This window comes from Pan troglodytes, chromosome 2 (genome assembly GCF_028858775.2).
Source record: "Pan troglodytes isolate AG18354 chromosome 2, NHGRI_mPanTro3-v2.0_pri, whole genome shotgun sequence".
Lineage (NCBI taxonomy): Eukaryota > Metazoa > Chordata > Mammalia > Primates > Hominidae > Pan > Pan troglodytes.
In genome coordinates, this window is record NC_086015.1 from 17,611,682 (window position 1) to 17,631,819 (window position 20,138).

Here is a 20,138-nt window from a genome sequence, read left to right on the forward strand (position 1 = left end):
AAGATTAAGTTCAGAGAGGCAGTGTGATTCACTCAAAACTACACAGCTCACTGGCAGCATGGCTGGGATTAGACCCCATGTTTCCCAATGTCCAGACCACTCTGCTTCCTTTAAAAAAAATTTATGTTCTAACCTTGTCTTTCCCTTCAGCCATTCTACCAATATGGGGCAACTTAGGAGTTAGAGCATGCAGCACTGGGACCCCTGGAGTTTGGGGCTAAGCGGTCCTAGTGCATGCTTGCATCCGTCTTGTGGACGTGTCCCACTTCAGGGGGTGCTGAGCCCTGTCCCCCGTAATCCCCGCCGCCCTGTCCTGGCTCTGGTCTCTGCAGCTGATTTGTCAGCCACCTCTGCCCCAGGCAGCCCAACAGTGACTGGCAGGCAGTGACCAGGGACCCGGAGGCTGTGCTCCTCCAGGCTGACCTGCCAGCCTTTTCTGGGATTAGGTCTCTCTGTCCTCCCCGACCGTTGTGGGGGTGGGGACTCTGATGCCAACCCCTCTCTCTCAGAGGTCATGAACACACATCTCCGAGTCTAGTGGGACCCAGGCCTGCATCTTCATGGTTAAGCCAAGAAATGAAACCCATGCAACCCAGTGGAGGTTGTGCCGGCTCTGCCACCTGCACCGGCTCCCTTGCTGTGGACCTTGGGCAGAGCTTCCCTCCTCTGAGCCTCACTCACTTTCCACTCTGGGAGGATGAGGTGGGCGATTGGGGGCTAAGTTACCCCCTCTGTTTCAGGACAGCCCAGAGGCACTGCTGTGTCTCCTACTTGCAGGAGAAGAGCTGCATGGCTGGCGTCCTGGGAGCCAAGGAGGGTGAGACCTGTGGGGCTGAGGACAACGACAGCTGCGGCATCTCCCTGTACAAGGCAAGCCTGACCTGTGGCCTTCAAGGCAGGGTGGGGTGGGGCGGGGCGGGAGGCTGGCCTGGGCCTGAAGGTCCTCGTGGGCCAAGAAGTTAGGCTGTCCTTGGGGCTCCTCCTGGGAGTGACCCTCACGCCTGGGGTGGAAAGACTCTCAATCTGCGCAGGAAACATCATCAGTTATTATATTGACCAATTAATTCACAGAATATTTGTAGAGCACCACTGTGTGCCCTGGGCATCAGGGATGTAGCAATGAGTAACACACATGGCAGTTCCCGCCCTCCCAGGGATTTCTTTCTGGCCAGGAAGACAGAGGAAGGTCACGATGAATATGTTAGCACCTGGCGTGGTTGCAGGCGATTGTGCTAAGGAGAAAAACTTAAGGAGAGGCGGGATAAGTAGTGTCAGGGCTGGGGAGGGACTGCAGTATCAGCTGACAGTGGCCAGGGACAGCCTCACTGAGGAGGGGACATTTGTGCAATGCCCGGGGTGGGGGACGTCTGTGAAATGCTTTCAGGCAGAGTGCAGCACGTGCAAAGGCCCTGGGGTCAGAGCCTGCTTGGCATGTCTAGGCTGTGTGGCTGGAGTGCATCGAGTGACAGGGGGCAGGTGGAGCTGAGCCCAGAGAGATGACAGGGCTCCTGGCCATCATCGGAAGGACTGTGGTTTGACTGTGGGTGAGGTGGACCCCATGGAGAGTTTGAGGGTCTCTTCTGGCAGTTGTGGGGACCAGTTACTGAGGGTGTTTCTCTCACATGGGAGGTGGGATTGGGATGGGGTAAAACCCCACCAGGCAGCAGTGGTGCAGAGAACAGTGTGAACTAACACACAGGCGAGGACGTTGGGAAATGGGGTGTGTGGTCCAGTGGTCTGGCAGCAGTAGAGACAGGCCACCGGGAGTCCTCAGGCTGGACCATAAAGGACAGTAAGTGCTGAGAGCTTTGGGCTTCAAGCAGAGTGTCTGTAAAGCCGTGGGAGGGATTTGCAGCAGGAGATCAGTTTGTCTACTAGAGCTCATGGTGGCCACTGGGGGACAGGGTGTCAGTTTGGCTACAAGTAATGGAAAACTTCCTGGAACACTGGTTTTTCTCTCATATGCTGCAGGCTGGAGGAAGGCGGGGCTGAGTTAGAGGAGTGACAGGCTCCATGGTCATCAGGAATGGGACACAGGCATAGTGGTCTTGCCCTGCCAGCTCTCATTTGCCACCTCTTGGTCCAGGATGAACTCCAGAAAGGGGCAGGAGAGCCCCCTTGTTTTAAATTATTATTATTATTATTATTATTATTTTGAGACAGAATCTCTGTCACCCAGGCTGGAGTGCAGTGGTACGATCTCGGCTCACTGCAACTCCACCTCCCGGGTTCATGCAATTCTCCTGCCTCAGCCTCCCGAGTAGCTGGGATTATAGGCATACGCCACCATGCTTGGTTTTGTATTTTTACTAGAGATGGGGTTTCACCACATTGGCCAGGTTGGTCTCGAACTCCTGACCTCAAATGATCCACCCACCTTGGCCTCCCAAAGTGCTGGGATTACAGGCATGAGCCACTGCGTCCAGCTGAAATTAGTTTTGATCATGGTGAAATACACATGATGTAAAATTGATCGTCTGAACCATTTGTAAGCGCACAGCTCAGTGGCATGAAGCACATTCACACGGTTGCCCAGCCGTCACCACCAAGCACCCAAGGAACTTTCTTATCTTCTCAAGCTGAAACTGTTCCCATTAAACACTAACTCCCATTCCCTCTCCCCTGTAGCTCCTGGTAACCACCATTCCGCTTTCTGTCTCTGTGGGTTTGACTTCTCTAGGGAACTCATGTAAGTGGAATTATACAGTGTTTGATCTTTTGTGTCTGGCTTATTTCACTTAGCATAATGTCTTCAAGGTTCATCCATGCCATGTGTAGCAAATGTAAGTGTTTCCTTCCTTTCTGAGGTGCAATAATATTCCATTGTGTGGACAGACCACATTTTCTGTATCTGTCCATTCATCGATGGACACTTGGGTTGCTTCCACCTTTTGGCTATTGTGAATAGTAATGCTGCTGTGAACATGAGCAGCAGAAGAGCTCCCTTTTTTGAGGGCAGACTGTAGTTCTGCTTAGATTTCATTGGCTGGAGCTTCATCTCCTGGCTACATCTAGCTGCAAGGAAGACTAGGGAATGTAGTGTCTTTATTCTGGGAGGTCAGGTGCCCCAATGAACATGAGAAAAAAGGGAAACAGACATTGGGATGGATCGCTGGCTGTCTACAGCAGAGGTGAGGGCAAACTACGACAGTGGCACAGTTTCAGGAAACCTTCCAGAAGGGACCTCATCCTGACTGAGGAGCGGGAGAAGGAATTGAAGAAGCCCAAGGTCTCAAGCCTGGGTGATGGTGACAGACTGCTGGATGGTTCTGGCATTTGGGAGAGGATTTTGACTTCAATTTTGGTCATCTTGGGGTCAATTTTTTCCTTAAAACAACTAGTATTAGTGAGAGGATCCTGTTGACAGGGTCTAGAAATGTTTAGTATCCCCTTTTCTGTCTTTATGTTTGACCCTGGACTGTTCTCTTTTCTTTTCTTTTTTCTTTTATTTGCCTTTTCTTTTCTTTTATTTTCCTTTCTTTCTTTCTTTCTTTTTCTTTCTGTCTGTCTGTCTGTCTCTCTGTCTGTCTGTCTTTCTTTCTTGACGGAGTCTTGCTCTGTCGCCCAGGCTGGAGTGCAGTGACGCCATCTCAGCTCACTGCAAGCTCCGCCTCCCAGGTTCATGCCATTCTCCTGCCTCAGCCTCCCAAGTAGGTGGGACTACAGGTGCCCGCCACCATGCCCAGCTGATTTTTTTGTATTTTTAGTAGAGACGGGGTTTCACCGTATTAGCCAGAATGGTCTCGATCTCCTGACCTCGTGATCCACCCACCTCGGCCTCCCAAAGTGCTGGGATTACAGGCATGAGCCACCATGCCCGGCCAGTTCTCTTTTCTGAGCCTCAGCTTTTCTATCTATAAAATGAGGATAATAATCTATGTCTTTTTGGGTGGTTGTGGGGATCAGAGATAATGCAAACTAAGTGTTAAGTATGCGATGGGCCTTCATTAGTGGGAAGTGTTCAACACTGAGAGATGCAAGAATAGAGTATCAGTTAGCTGTTGCTGGGTAACATACCATCCAAAACCTAGTGGCCTGTTGCTGGCTTAATGCATGAATTTGTGGTCAGCTGAGTACTTCTGCTGACCTGAGCCATGCTCAGCTGATCCTGGGGGCGGGGGTGAGTGCTTGCTTATGTGGCTGCTGTCAGCTGACGGCTCCACTGGAGCTAGATGACCTAGGATGGCCTTGACTGGGATGACTTGTTTCTGCTCCCTGCAGTGTCTCAACCCCCAGCAGGCTAGCATGGGCCTGTTCAGTTAGTGGATGTGCAGAGTTCCAAGAAAATAAATAGAAGCATTCAAGGTCTTTTGAGGCCTAGGCTAAGAACTGGCACACCATCATGTGTATCTCATTCTATTGGCCAAAGCAAGACAGAAGGCACAACCAAGAGGTTGGGAAATACACACTTTCTCTTAATAGAAGCAGCTGCAATATCACATTGCAAAGACAGTGAACACAGAAAAGATTGAATAATTGTTGCTGTTATTGCAACCAAAATACTACTGTATTTTAAAATAAATAAAACCAATTTATTTTTGAAGAAAAGCAGCCTGGGCTAGGGTAGAGCTACATCTTTAGGAACCTAGTCTTCTATTTTTATGTTTAATTATCTTTAACTTGTAGCTTCCATCTTCAGGGTCACTTCATGGCCCAAGTTGGCTGCTAAAGCTCCAGCCATCACATATGTGCTCCAAGAAGGAGAAAGAGGGGGAGCAAAAACGATGTACTTGATTCAAGTAGAGTCATCCCCAGTTTAAAGCCCTCCTGAAGGCTCCGCTGAGTGAATCTATCTCTAACTGCAAAGGCCCCTGGGAAATGCCATCTTTTAACTGACTTGAATAGAATTGGGGTTTGCTAGTAAACATGAGGGGATAATGAGTGTGGCTGGGGGGTTATAGTTCCTTCAACAAAAGGCCATTTACTTGTTATCTGTTTCAAAAGACTTACATTAGTCCTACCTGTGCCAGACTTGGGAAATAGAGGCAGAGGACCCCTCTGCCCTGGGAGAGCGCATAGTCTGGCAGAGGAGATAAGATAATGGTGAATTCATCTCCATTTATCAGTCCCTCCCCTGAGCCTAGCTCCAGGCTGGGGCCAGAGATTGGGCAGTGATAACTGTCTCTCCCTGCAGCAATGCTGTGACTGCTGTGGCCTGGGCCTCCGCGTGCGGGCCGAGGGCCAGTCGTGTGAGTCCAATCCTAACCTGGGCTATCCCTGCAATCATGTCATGCTCTCCTGCTGTGAGGGTGAAGAGCCTCTCATAGTACCTGAGGTTCGCCGACCTCCAGAGCCCGCAGCTGCACCACGGAGAGGTGAGTGCTGCTCTTCCCTGGCTGCGGCATATGGGGCGAAGGCTGGTTGACCTCTGGCCTTCTGTGGGGACCCTGGGTCCATCATCACCTGTGGCTTGAGACACAAGTTCTGCTCTAAACAGAGTTCTGAGGATGGTGATTTCATTGTTTTCTGTGGACTACCCACTCCACCAACTTAACCACCAACTACCACCCATCACCCTTTCACTGTCCACTCACCACCCTCCCCTCTCTTTGTCTCTACATCTTCCTCCCTGTCTACTTTGTCTATACATCTTCCTCCCTACCCACTTATCAGTTTGCTCCTTTTCCATCCATTGCACTTGTCTCCCACCCATCCTCCCATCCTCTTGTCCATCTCTCCATCCATTCATTCATTCACTCCCTCATTCATCCTCTATCCCATCATCTGTCCATCCATCCATCCATCCACCCATCCACCCACCTACCCACCCAATTATCCATCCATCCATCCATCCATCCATCCACCCATCCACCCATCCACCCATCCACCCATCCACCCATCCACCCACCTACCCACCCATCCACCCATTCACTCACCCACCCATCCATCTATCCATCCATCCATCCATTCATCCATGTATCTATCTACCTATCCACTATCCACTCATCCATCCGTTTGTTTATCCATCCATCCATCCATCCCTCATCCATCCATCCATTTATCCATCTACCTACCCATCCATTCATTCATTCATCTGTCCATCTGTCCATCTATCCATCTGTCTGATCATCTATTCATCTATCCATCCATCCATCCATCCATCCATCCATCCATCCATCCACCCACCCACCCATCCGTCTGTTCATCCATCTGCTTATCCATCCATCCATCCATGCATCCATCCTCGTTGTCCTTGGTGTCACCCCCTTCTTCTTCCCTTCTTGTGCTGTAGTCACTGTTCCAGTTGCCATGTCCAGTCCCTGTCCCCTAGCCAGGGCTGTCTCCTGGACCCATGACCATTAGCCTCCTCTGTGCCTGGTGGGTCTGCAGGAGCCTGATGAGGGTGCCCCAGTGAGTCAGCAGGTGTCCTTTTTGTACATGGGCCTTGGTGGCCCTGGGGCTGGTGCCGTGAGAGTCCTGGCAGGCCTGCTTTGTTGGTGTCCACATGTTCAGCCTCAACTGGTTGGGGACCAGATGTCCAGGTGGGTTCCAGAACCATCAGCCCAGTTTTTTCGCTGTTCCTATGGACCGTCATCTGGGGCCCCTGTGGATTTGTCCTGGGCACTTCATGGAGTGGGAATTAAAGCCACAGATGAGGTCCTGGTATCAAGATTAAACTCTTGGCCTCTGGAGTCAGGCAGACTTGGTTGGAATCCTAGTTCCTTTGCTTACCTGGGGCAGGTCACACAGAAGGAAGGCTTCTTCTCAGAGCCTTCACTGTGGCATCTGTCAAATGGTCTTGTATTCTTTACCTTGTTCAGTGCAAGGATGAATGATAGGATGCCTGTCAAGGGCTTTTGGCAGTGCCTAGTGATGCATTCAGCATTGCCACCACTGTTGCTGTTACCGTTGCCGTGCTTCAGCAGCTCAGAGGGGGAAGATGAGGCCCAGAGAAGGGCAGGATCTTGCCCCAGGCACATGCCGGGTCTTTGGCACAGCCAGGACTGGACACCTTGGCTCTAATGACTCCCACTTCTGCCCCAGCCTTCCTGATGCCCTGAGTTTTATCTAGACCCAGTCAGCCTTGGTTCCGATTGACCCAGATCTCTGTCACTATAATGCAAGATGGCAGAAGTCTGTGCGTAGGGGTTAAGATGCCTGCTGTCCACAGGTGCCAGGGCTCAGGAGATCCTACAGGAAGAGCTCATATCCTGTGTGGTACAGGTGGGAGAACAGATACCTGGATCTCCCATCAGGGTGAGGCAGAGGCAGGGGTGAGTGTGTGGGGGTTGGACCAGGCCAGACCTGGGCAGATCAACCAAAACAGATGTACCAACCACCCTTGCCAATCCAATGTGGGTACAGAGAGTAAGTCCAGTCCAAGGAAGTGCTACTTGCTGAGATTGGCTCTAAGGGGAATGGTTGAGTACTGGTGTGAAGGCCAGGTTAGTACCCAGAAGAGTCTGGCTGAAGGTAGAGTTTGGGAGGAAGTCCGGCTTCAAAAGTCAAAGGCAGGTGGGTGGAAGGGAGTAGGTGGGCAACAGAGCCAGGCACGATCCTGGCCAGAGATCCATGCTTCCTCCTGTGAGGAAGATGCTGGTGAGGGTGAGCTGAGCCTGAATCCTGGAGGTACTGTCTAGCCTGTGGTGTGCTAGGAGGAGCCCTGGGTCCAGGTCTGTCCGCCGCCTGCCTGCAGTGCTGAGTCTCTGCAGGACCAGACCGTCAGCCATCATGGCCCTGCCTGGAGGCACCGGCTGGGACTGATTGGGCTGCAGCTTAATGTAAACACCCTCCATATGAAACACGTTCCTCAGACGTGACTTCATGCAGCTACTCTCTCTGTGGGCTCTGCTGCCTGGGTGGGGTGGGAAGGAGGCCCTGGGCTGGCACAGAGCTTAGAGGGGCTGTAGGCCTCCCCCTGAAGTCCTGGCTGCATGCTTTCCCCACAGTTGTCATACAAAGAGCTTCCCAAGGCAGCTCAGCCTCAGGAGCCTTCTTTTCCACTCTCACCTGCTCCCCAGCACAACCCTGGGAGATGGGTTTATTCCAGAATCTGGAGGCACAGAGAGGCCTAGTGCTGCCCAAGTTGACCCAGCTAGGGAAGGCCCAGGTCAGTGGTCACATCTGATCCAATAGAGCCCAGATTTGGAGCCCTTTCTGCTGCTAAGGATGGTCCTCCTTGATGTCACTGAGGTCAGGGGTCTGAATCCATTGTAACACTTTAGTGAGAGCTTCTTTGTGGATCTGACCCTGTCCTATTGTAGAGGACTCAGTGATGAAGACTTGGACCTGGCTCTGATGGGTTCATTCTTACTGCTTGAGGTCTGTTCATTCATTTGCCCATCCATCCATCCATCCATCCATCCATCCATCCATCCATCTATCCATCCATCCATCCATCTACCTACCTACCAATCCATCCATCCATCTGTTCATCTGTCTGTCCACCCGTCCATCTACCCATCCACTCATCCACTCTTTCATCTACCCATTCATCCATCCATTCAGCCCCACACCCATTCATCCATCCATTCACGTATCCATCCACCTACCCATCCTTCCATTCACTCATCCACCCATCCACCCACTCACCCATCCATCTATCCATCTACTCATCCATTCATCTACCCATCCATCTATCCATCCACCCACCCATCCATCCATTCAGCCAAATACTCATTCATCCGTCTACCCATGTATCCATCTATCCACCCATCCTTCCATCTACCCATCCATCCTCCTTCATTCATCCACCCATCCAGTTACAACCCATCCACCCATCCATCCATCCATCCATCCACCCATCCACCCACCAATCCATCCACCCACCCATTCATTCACCCACCCATCTACCCACCCATCCACCCACCCATCCATCTAACCATCCATCCATCCATCCATTCATCCACCCCCTCCACCCCCCCACCCATTCATTCACCTACCCATCCACCCACCCATCCATCTACCCATCCATCTACCCATCCACCCACCCATCCACTCACCCACCCATCCATCCACCCATCCATCTACCCATCCATCTATACCCATCCATCTATCTATTTACCTGCCCACCCACCCATCTATCCATCCATCTATCCACCCATCCACCCACCCACCCATCCATCCATCCTGCTTCATCCATCCTTGCTGTCTGCTGGGCACACAGAGGTCTTGATGAGGACCTGCACTAGTTTCCCAAAGCTGGTTGTCTCAGCCACCTACTCTGACCAAGCTGGCTCTGTCTTGAGCTCTAACCCCTGTCCTAGTTTCAGAGGCAGAGATGGCGGGCCGAGAGGCCCTGTCACTGGGCACAGAGGCCGAGCTGCCAAACAGCCTGCCGGGCGATGACCAGGATGAGTGCCTTCTCCTCCCGGGAGAGCTGTGCCAGCACCTTTGCATCAATACTGTGGGCTCTTACCACTGTGCCTGCTTTCCTGGCTTCTCACTGCAGGATGATGGCCGCACTTGCCGCCCAGGTAAGGGCCCTGATGGCCAGGGCAGGGGCTATGGGAAAGGCTGATCTTGCCAGGGGGTGTGGCATTCCTGGGGTGCACACTGTGGGGTCCTTCACTTCTTGCTACCCCACACGTTGGAACCCACAGAAGCCTGAAGCTTCCAGTGATAGGGGATTTGTAAGGCAGGAAAAATAGAAGCTTTCTTCCTGGGGCTCCATCTGCAGGGACCTGGCCCCAGCACCTTGTCCCATATTCGAGCGCAGGGACAGGCTCAGGCCACAGAGGCTCTCATCAAAACCCAGCTATCTCCCCAGTGCTGGGCCCATGGTGATCCTGAGGGATTTCCTCCCAGCCGCTGGTCCCAGAATTGATTGGTTTTTAATCCAGACACTCTTTTTCCTTTCCCCCCTCTCTTCTTCCTTGCCTCCTTTCCTTCTACCCCCTCTGCCCCCAGTAGCTGAGACTGATCTTTCCCAAGGTATATGCACACTCCAAACCTCATTTTCCTCTCCCGTGAAATGGGGTGGGGGATTAAATGTCAGTGCCCTGCATGAGAAGGGCAGGTGCCTGGAAGTGCCTGAGGCCTGGCTGAAGACCTGAGACCTCCCCGCAACCCCCACTCTGCTCTACCCATGACAGAGGGTCACCCTCCACAGCCGGAAGCCCCACAGGAGCCTGCACTGAAGTCAGAATTTTCCCAGGTGGCCTCTAACACCATCCCGCTGCCACTGCCGCAGCCCAATACCTGCAAAGGTAAGTAGTGTGGGTGGTGTCTCCAGGACAGGGCCCAGGGTCCAGGGGGTGGGTCTGGGCTGCTTGCAGGTGGTGAGCTGTCTGGTGCTGGGTATGTGCAAGATGGCCCCTCCAAAGGGTGTGCTTCTGTTTTGGGGATGATGGGCTTACCCGGGGCTGAGTGAGGAGCTGAGGAAGTCACTGGGGAGATGTGGTGTGGGGACAGCCTAGGGCCTGGTGTGTGACCCCAAACCAGCCAGTTAGCTGCTTTTTGTCTCCATTCTTATAACGTTGAGGTAGTCAAATCCTGGTTTGCCGACCTGTTGTGGAGGCTGTGTTCAGCACTGTGTAGAGAGTCCTCTTCTTTGTTGTTCTTCTCCGCATTCCCTTCCCCTGCTTTTTTCCCTGCCCCCTTCCCTTTCTCTTCCTCCTTCTCTCTTCTCCTCCATCTCCCCACTGTTCTTGCTGTCACTCAAGGCATGGGCTGGGATCCGAGTGGTGGGGGAGGTAGACCCAGAACGTCATCCCCGACACCAGACGGTGTTGGAGCAGACTTAATGGATGAACCTGTGAAAAGGACCAGGAGTGGCGTTCCTTGTCTCCCAGCCTCCCTGCCTTCTAGGGGCCTTGTTTCTGTGTCTCACTAGTAGGTTAGAGCCAGGGATGGGGAATGAGCCAGTGTGGACCAAGGACAGGGCCTGGTGGTCTCTGATTTCTGTGTGGTTTCCTCCAGACAATGGACCCTGCAAGCAGGTGTGCAGCACTGTTGGGGGCTCAGCCATATGCTCCTGTTTTCCTGGCTATGCCATCATGGCGGATGGCGTGTCCTGTGAAGGTGAGTGCCTTGGGGTGCCCTCCTACCTGTGCAAACCTGAGTTGGCCTGTGATAGGGGCCTCCAGGTGGGGGTGGCTGAGACTTAAAACTTGCTGAGTTTGTGCAGGAAGAGTCTTGGCTGCTGTGATGAGCACCCCTAGTGGAGCAAGTTAAACAGTCACTCCCTCTCACCGTACGTGCGGTGTATACATGCACTCCAGGGTGGGCCTGCAGTGTGGCTGCATAGGAACGGGGCCCGGGCTCCTCACATGGTATTGCTCCGCATTTCCTGGAGCAGTGCTTCTCCTGCTGAGTGTGCACCTGAGTCCCTGGAGGCCTGGGTCAAACAGGCAGTCCTGAGATTCTGCCGAATCCCCAAAGATCGAGTCAATAGGTCTGGGTGGGTGGGCCTGAGAATTTGTGCTTCTGACAAGGTGATATGGATGCTGCTGGTCTGTGGACACCACCTCCACTCACCTTGCCCTTGAGGGTTGCCCTGGTCTGTGCAGCCATGTCCAGGCCTGGGTGGAGAGGGGGAAGGGGAAGCAATGCCGGTTGTTTTAAGGGCAGCCAGAAGTGTCCCCGATGGGGAGTGGGAGGGAGGCTGGACAGCAGGAATGCCTGGCTGAATCTGTTCCCAAATGAAGGACACTGGTGATGATTAGCTGTCCAAGGATCACATTCCTTCCACCCCCGTGGCCCCGCCTAGGTCTGGGTCTTGTCTTTGTGGGGCCTCTGTGGGCCAGGACCCCCCACTGTAAAATGAGGCCATTGGATCCAGCACCTGCTGGGTTGGTTCCCACAGTGAATGGCTTCTGAAGAACCAAGCTGAGAGGTCTCAAGACTCTACCTCCTGCCTGGGGGCAGGACAGAAATGGAGTATGCAGAGTCTAGGAAGTATGGCTGTTCTGGCTCAGAGATGAGACCCTGGTGGGTGTCTGGGGGAGAATAGAGTCAAGTCTGCCTGGGTGAATACCCACATCCCTTCCAGAAGCTGAAAGCCCGTGTCCATCCCCAGCCAAGACTGTTCTGATGTGGACAAACACCGTCCTACGAGCCCAGAGAGGACAGTAGATTTGCCCAGGGTACATGACGTGGCAGTGACCGGCAGGCCTTCCTCTCCGATGCTGGGGGCAGCTCTCGGTCCAGGTGGTGCTGGGTTCTCTGGGCCCCGCCCCCCATCTCCCCGGGCCCTGAAGATGTAAGAGCTGCATCTTTTCTGGGGCAGGCCTCCTTTGGGCCCAGCCCTGTGAGGCCCCTCTGCCTGTGCTGGTCATGCAGCCTAGCCCATGTCTGCGCATCCCCAGGACCCCCTCCCTCCTCTGGAAGCCCTGGCAGTGAAAGCTGGGGTCCAGGTTGCCATGGGCATTCAGAGAGGCACCTGCTCTGCGGAGGAGCGCTGCTCAACTCTGCTGCATTGGAAATAATCAAGTGAGTTCCAAACGTGTTGAGCACAAGAATGATTAAAACACTTCCAGATTTTAGGTTTCTCTTGGTGTGAAATCTGCATACAAGGGGCCCACACCCCTGTCCCCTTTTGGATGGAGCACAGACACTCAGTGTCCTGGAGACCCTGTGGGCCCTTCCCTGGTTTATGTGGCTGGCCTGGTCCCCTAAGTACTGGACTTTGCAAGCTCTCGGTGGCATGGTTCTCTTGGCGCCTGTGGATGTGGGAAGTATCGAGTGCGTACGGGAGGCAGCCTCTGGTCCTGTCCCCACTGTGACCGTGGGCAGCCACCCACCCTCTCTGAGTCTCACCTCACCACCGTCCTTACTGGGGCAGTGGGGACCAGCTCTGCACACTCACACTTGGGCCCAAGGCCCAGCTACACACAGTCAGCCGGGGAGGCCCCAGACAGGCCCCTGCCCCTTGCTGGGTCTCATTCTCCTGTCACTGGATGCTCCGTGGCAGCCCATGTCCCTCTAACAGTCCTTCTGTTTTTCCTCCTGCGGCTGCCACTAGACCAAGACGAGTGCCTGATGGGTGCTCACGATTGTAGCCGGCGACAGTTCTGTGTGAACACCCTGGGATCCTTCTACTGTGTCAACCACACAGTGCTCTGTGCCGATGGCTATATCCTCAATGCGCACAGGAAGTGCGTGGGTAAGCCAGGGCCCCGCCTGCCGCCCGCCGTCACAGCTCTCCGCTCTGCTCCACGCCAAGCCCACCACACTGTGGCCACATGCCAAAGGGCCTGCCCTTTGCATGTGAGCTCTCAGCACAGCCGGCATCTCCGTGCTCTATGTTGTGCCCTTGTGTCCTGGCGTCTTGTCCCGCTTGGCTGCCAGCTCCACCCGGAGGCTGCTTTCCCCAGGGACGTGTCTATGTGTCAGGGAACTGGATGTGTGGCCTGGTGGATCAGGGACCCCACCTGGGCTGCAGGAAAATGAGGGGGTCAGACATGCTGGGAGCAGGATAGCATGTGTGGGGTCTGGAGGCAGGAGGCCTAGCCAAGCAGGACCCCCAGAAGCTCCGTGGCCTTGGATGAATGACTTGTCTTCCCCCAGCTGTGGTTTTCTCATCTGTAGTAAGGAGGCTGTTGATCCTCTTTTGACGATTGTGTGACATGTATGTGGGGTAGCACAGAGCCTGGGCACCGTGAGCATGCTACAACAGCTACATGCCTTCCCCAGGGTCCCCCGCAGAGGCTGGTGGATGGAGGATGGGGTCCAGCAGAGCCCGCCTCGCATACCAGCTTGGCGTTCCTTTGCTATGTGACCTTGAGCAGCGGAGCTCTCCTCTCTGAGCCTGCCTTTCCTCCCCTCTGACCGTGGGGCCAGAGGACTGGGTGAGGGCTCATACCCGGCACCTGGCCTGCACATCGCCCGGGTTGGTGCTCAGTGATGCCTCTTCCTTCTCCTCTCTTAGGCCCCATGTGGGCCAGGCGCCGTGGCTGTGGGAGTGCTCTGTGCGTACATGTCTGCAGCCTCTGATGTTTTCAGAGAACTGTAAACCCTTGCGTCCTCCAGTTTGTGGTCCCAAACGGAGATAGACCCAAAGTAGCTGGAACTCAGGGCAGACTGTGGTAAATGCCATCACAGAGACACGCGCAGAGGGCGAGGTCATTCCAGCTGGTGGCATCGGGTTAGCATTTGGAAATCCGTAAGGGCATGCAGGGTAGAAGGAACAGCTCAAATAAAGGTATAGAAGTAGGATCAGAACATAGTGCGTTCAGGGCATGTGACCAGAGCCCCGTTTGTCTTCTCTGTGCTTGGGGACCATGTCCAGCCTGGACATATCCCCTTCCTTCCTCGCCTTTCAGCACTGGGCACACGGGCCCATGGTGCTGGGCTGAATGCCTGCTGCAGACATGTTTGCCCTAGGCCTCTAGCCGTCGGCACAACATGCGCCTCCTGACCCTGCTTGCCAGCAGCCAGCCAGCTCTTCCTGTCTGGGTTGGGTCCGTGTGTGTACGTCTGGGAAGGCGGATCCCACCAGGGCCCACGAGCACCCCTCCCATGATGCCCTGCCCTCTCGCGGTGCCTGAGTACGCAGGCTTGTCTAGCTGCCTGGAGATAAAACATACTAAAAGGGATCCCCAGGCAGCTGCAAAGTGGGTTCTGGGAATGAAAGAGCAAGGGCACATTCCATTCAGCAAAATTGATGAGCTCACACGCATTCCTTTATTTCTTTCCCTCCTTGTTCATCCTGTACAAACCCGTCAGCACCTCTTCTTCATCCTTCCATGCCCCTCGCACACGTGTTCATCCCGTCGTGTTAGTACCTGCTGCGCGTTCTTTCCGTCATTTGTACATCCACAAATGTCCACTGGGCTCTCCTGCAGTTCATTTGTTTGCTCTGCACTTGTTTATTAACCCAGGCAGGTGAGATGCGAGGCTCATGCTAGGATCCAGAGTGTGGCCTTTGCAGCCAGCCTGCCTGCCTGTGCTGAAATCCTGGCTCTTTCAATTTTTAATCATAAGACCTTAAACCAGTTGGTTAAACTCTCTGAGCCTCAGTTTCCTCATCTGTGAATGAGATAACAGCACCTACCTCAAAGAGTCATTGTGGGGATTAAATGAATTAGTCCATTTAAAGAAGTTGCTACTCTTGTGACATCATTGTTATGATTCAACCAATGTTTCACTGAGGCAACCTGCAGAGGTAGTAAGCTCCCCATCACTGGAGGTATGTAAATCAAAGTGGGACAGTATTGGGTGTGACCTGTGCCAAGGACTCCCCTGTGTTTACCGTTTGCCTTTTGTGGTCTGTACTTTGAAGACTGTCTTGGGCACAGGGAAAAGTGTTGCAGGTGGTCCAGGCTGCAAGATGTGAGGGAGGCAGCCCCCAGCTCTGAGCCCCCCATGAAGTGGTGCTGCAGCAGTGCTTGAATGATGGGTACAAGGGTACAGCTCTGGGCCAGGCACTCTGGCTTCCGTTCTTGATCTGCCACATGGCTGTCCGTGTGACTCTGGTCCAGTCACAGCACTACTGGGAGGCTGATTTCCTCCTCTGAGAAATGGGGCTTGCAGAACCATGTCCTCTAAACCACCTGACCCTGGTGAGCCTCCGCTCATGGTGCTGCTGTTATTACCATAATTCCTCCAGGCTGTGGGAGGCTCTTGGGTTATGGGCATTTCTGGGGTCCTGGGAATGGTCTCCCTCTGTAAGTCCAGCCTGTAAATCAGAAATCTTTATCTTGCCCAGCCAAGCCTTCCTTGGAAACCACTGGCCCAGAACTTTCCCTTTCCCTCCTCCCCATTCCCAGCCATCCCCGGGTCTGCCTGGCCTGGACACTGTTTGGTTCACCTGTGAGTTTGGGAGGGTCTCTTTCCCCAGGGCCTTGGCCTCCACCTCTCCACCTGGTCCTCTAGTCACCCCTGTAGACTCATCTCGAATGTCACCACTCCTGAGAAGTGGCTCTGATGGTCCAGACCACAGCAGGCAGTTCTCTGGCCAGAGCCCCCAAGCCTCCACCTGCCTGTCCTTGAGGGCCGGGGCTGGGGCCAACACACCCACTTGGTCACAGGAGCCTAGCACAGAGTTATGTGTGTGGAATGGATGGATAAGCAGGGGACTAGTGCACCTGACCGCCGCCACAAGGTGCAGCACCAGGAGGGGGTAAATGGGTCAGCCTTCCACACTGGCTTAGCGCTGGCCTTGGGGCGGTTTCTGAGTTGGTGGCCTCTGTGGCCCCTGGGCAGTTCCTGAGTTGGTGGCTTCTGTGGCCACTGTGGCCTTGGGATGGTTTCTGAGTTGGTGGCCTCTGTGGCCCCTGAGCAGTTCCTGAGTTGGTGGCTTCTGTGGCCACTGTGGCCCTGGGGTGGTTTCTGAGTTGGTAGCCTCTGTGGCCCTGGGGGTGGTTTCTGAGTTGGTGGCCTCTGTGGCCCTGGGGCAGTTTCTGAGTTGGTGGCCTCTGTGGCCCGGGGGTGGTTTCTGAGTTGGTGGCCTCTGTGGCCTGGGGGTGGTTTCTGAGTTGGTGGCCTCTGTGGCCCCGGGGCAGTTTCTGAGTTGGTGGCCTCTGTGGCCCTGGGGTGGTTTCTGAGTTGGCGGCCTCTGTGGCCTGGGGGTGGTTTATGAGTTGGTGGCCTCTGTGGCCTGGGGGTGGTTTCTGAGTTGGTGGCCTCTGTGGCCTGGAGGTGGTTTCTGAGTTGGTGGCCTCTGTGGCCTGGGGGTGGTTTCTGAGTTGGTGACCTCTGTGGCCCGGGGACAGTTTCTGAGCCTCTGTGGCTCCCCACCTCCTTTATGCGTCCTCTCTCTCCTTCACTGGCTTCTTCTCTCCCCAACTGCTTATCCCTGGAATCTCCCAGGAGCTGGTTCTTGGCCTCCTCTCCGTGTGATCTCTCCCCTGGGTGGCCTCAGCCATCTGACCATTCTCAAGTTAGTATTCCCACTCAGACCCCTTGTGTGAACTCCAAGGCATGTCCTCAGCTGCCTCTTCACCCTCAAACTCTCATGGCCAGCAGGGCTCCCACCTTCCCCCACAGCCTACACCTCACAGCCGGCCCTCACTGCCACCTGTCCAGCTGCTTGGCCAGAAGCTCTGGGCCCCTCTTCCTGCCTCACCTTCATCTCATCCATCAGTGGGTTTTGTTGGTTCCAGCTTCACAATACTTCAGAATCCAGCCGCTTCTCCCAGCCCATTGAAGGTAGTCCGAGCCACTGAATCTCCTGCCTGGATCCTCACCCCTATTCTCCAGCCCCTGCCAGGGATCCTTGCTCCAAATAAATAAGACCACTTTCTCTTCTGCTTGGAACTCTCTATGGCTCCCTCCATTCCTCCTGCTCACCCTCTTTCTCCCTTCTCTCCCCTGCAGCACACCCACCTCCTGGTGGGCCCTTGAACCTGCACAGCTGGCTTCCTTCTCAGGGCCTTTACATCCCTGACCCCTCTGCCTGGACTGTCTGCATGGCCCAGTCTGTCATCTTGTCACATCTTTGCTCAGATGTCTTCTTTTCTGAGAATCCATCCCTGACCCATCCCGCCCAGCGCCCCCCGCTGTACCTGGGCACTCCCTGTCTCCTGCGTCCTGCTCTGTTTTATCCATAGCACTCATCACCACCTCCATTTATGTTTGTTTATGTATTTATTGTGTCCTCTCCCCTTGAGTGTCTGCCCCACAAGGGCAGGGATTTCTGTCTTGGTCACTGATGTACACCCAGTGCCAAGAACAGTGCTTGGTGCGTAGCAGGTGCTCAATAAATCTTTGTTGAATGAAGGGATGTTTGGGTGCCGAGACATCAGCCACATCTCTGAATGGTGAGCTCCCTGAGGGCAGGGCCTGGAGCTCTCTCCCTCCTGGTGGCCCAAGGTCTGCTGGCTGCACTCAGCCACTGTCCTGGGGACTCTGCAGCCTCTGATGGCCTCGCTCTCCCTGCAGACATCAACGAGTGTGTGACGGACCTGCACACGTGCAGCCGGGGTGAGCACTGTGTGAACACACTGGGCTCCTTCCACTGCGACAAGGCACTCACCTGTGAGCCAGGCTATGCCCTCAAGGATGGCGAGTGCGAAGGTGAGAAGGGCCCAGAAGGACCAACTGGAGGCCCCGCCCCATGGCCAGTTTTGCCCCGCCTCTCCCTGGTCCCACCCCTGTCCTGCCCTGGCCACGCTTAGGCCTGGCCATGCCCCTCTCCATCCCCTCCTTTCTAGCAAGCTCCCCTTAGTTGGGTTTCCTGCTGGTGGGAAGACCCCACAATGGTGGTGTTTGGGGCGGAGATGGGAGTCTGAGGCAGGGTGAGGGCAGGCTAGGTCCACCCCGGCTTTGCTCCTGCCTGCTGGTGTCTGGGTGCCAGTTATCCCCCGTGCTGTGGCCTGGTTTGTACACTGAGGTGGAGCCCACAGAGGGCTCACTCTGTCCCTTTCACTGGAAAATTCCAGCCTTCTAAGCAGAGGGAGGGGTTTCATCCAACCCTTTCAACAAGTACTTCTTGAGCTGCTCTTATGTGCCTGCTGGGTCCTGGGTACCAGGGATCCAGGGTGGGGTGCTGTGGCCCTTCTCTGACCTTGTGGTTGGGGCAGCGGGGTCCACACAGGCAAACAGAGATGGCAGAGTGACTGGGGGCTGGGGGCCCCTGTAAGTGGTGGGTTCAAGGAGGCCCCTGGAGGAGGTGATGTTGGAGTTGAGACCTGAATGAGAAGCTCCTGGGGAGGGTGTTCAGGCAGGGTTCAAGGCCTGTTGGGTGTGGGGAGGAAGCACTCTTGGCATGTTCCAGAAACAGAAAGACAGTCTCCGGGGTTGGAGCCTTCTTGCTACCTGTGCTACCTCCCTAAAGTGTGAACACATGACCTTACCTTAGAGATTTAGGCTCACGGTGGGGATATCCCCACTTCCGCCCCCTGCAAGTGTGGGACAGCGGCTAACAAAGCAGGCTTGGGAGCCAGTCCCCCGGGTTCTGGTCCTGGTGCAGTGCTCCCCAGCGGTAGAGCCTTGTCTCTGCCTCAGCTTCCCTCTTTGTGAGATGGGGCTTGTCATGACATCTACTTCTTAGGGCTGTGTGGGGATTAAGGAAATAAATCCATCTCGGAGTGCTCAGAACAATGGTGGGACCAAAGAGAAGCGCAGTAAACATGGTCACGTTGTTATTACTCCTGGGACAAAGGCCATGCCGGCAACAATGTGGCTGTGCCAGCTTCCCAGGGAGATCTTTGTGGCCATCAGGGTCATGGGTCTGAGGGCAGGGATGTGTGGGCAGGGCTGCTGAGTGTAAAGGCAGGACCTGCCCCCCAGCCCTTGACACCCAGCCTCTCCGCTGCAGACGTGGATGAGTGTGCGATGGGCACGCACACCTGCCAGCCGGGCTTCTTGTGCCAGAACACCAAGGGCTCCTTCTACTGCCAGGCCCGGCAGCGCTGCATGGATGGCTTCCTGCAGGATCCTGAAGGCAACTGTGTGGGTGAGCGGGGGCTGCAGGGCTAGGGATCTCCAGCCTAGGGCTCTACTGGAGGCATTGTGGGGGCTTTGAGGGCTTTAGAGACCAGGGAGGCCTGGCTTGCTGCTCCATTCCTCTCCCAGCCCCCTTGTCCCTACCTGTGAATGGGCATGTCAAGTGTTCAACCCTGGAGGCACCACTGTCCCCAAAGTGTAGCTGCTCCTGTTACCTTGAGCTGTGAAACCTTGGCTGAGTTATTATTCAGTGGCCTCTGTGAAGCTATCTGTGGGGTTGGACTGGATGTGAATGAGTATCCCGTTTTTTTAACCAGTCAGCAGTGGCTATGTGATAGATCATGACCTGGCACAGACATCTACACACATCCAGGAAGAACTGCAACACCAGTGTCCCCACACAGTACTGCATGTGACACCCACTGAAATTTCCCATTTTCAGAGAATGCTAGTGAGACCTCCTAGAGTGATTCCATGCCGTACTCGAGGGTTGAGACTTAACAGTTTTACAGATGCTGGCCTAGTCCCCAAGTGGGTCTGAGATTCTACCTGCTCTGCGCCCCCCATCAACTCCTTCCAAAAAAGGGTTTGCTTAGTCTCTGTGCCTCTAAAACTTCTTGTTAATGTGCTGTGCTTCCCGGGCAGCTAGACCCCTGGCACGTGGTTGGTATAGTTATCCTAGCACTCAGCCTCGATCCCGCCCTGCCTCCAGCTGCTCTGTTGGGCAGATGTGAGAGGGCGTAGGGCCAGCCATCAGGTGCTTGGGTTCTGGGAGGTGTATCCCTTGGGTAGTGGGGCACAGGGGTAGGACAGTCTGGCCCTGCAACTCTGACCAGGGCAGGTCTGGAGCCCAGGACCGACCCCCTCCC

General features: G+C 54.7%; 1 protein-coding gene across 3 annotated transcripts in view; it reads left to right on the top strand.

Moving 5' to 3' along the window:
* Nucleotides 1-20,138, top strand: part of FBLN2 (fibulin 2) — an 88,543-nt gene that overhangs the window by 58,844 nt on the left and 9,561 nt on the right. For 2 of the 3 annotated variants that reach the window (XM_016940523.4, XM_063806618.1), the window contains exons 4-11: nt 741-870; nt 5,135-5,315; nt 9,207-9,416; nt 10,035-10,148; nt 10,861-10,962; nt 12,905-13,045; nt 17,764-17,898; nt 19,142-19,279. In XM_016940523.4, the coding sequence (XP_016796012.3) occupies nt 741-870; nt 5,135-5,315; nt 9,207-9,416; nt 10,035-10,148; nt 10,861-10,962; nt 12,905-13,045; nt 17,764-17,898; nt 19,142-19,279 (1,151 nt within the window). The remainder of the gene's footprint in view (nt 1-740; nt 871-5,134; nt 5,316-9,206; nt 9,417-10,034; nt 10,149-10,860; nt 10,963-12,904; nt 13,046-17,763; nt 17,899-19,141; nt 19,280-20,138) is intronic. The other variant, XM_016940525.4, reaches the window with a different exon arrangement.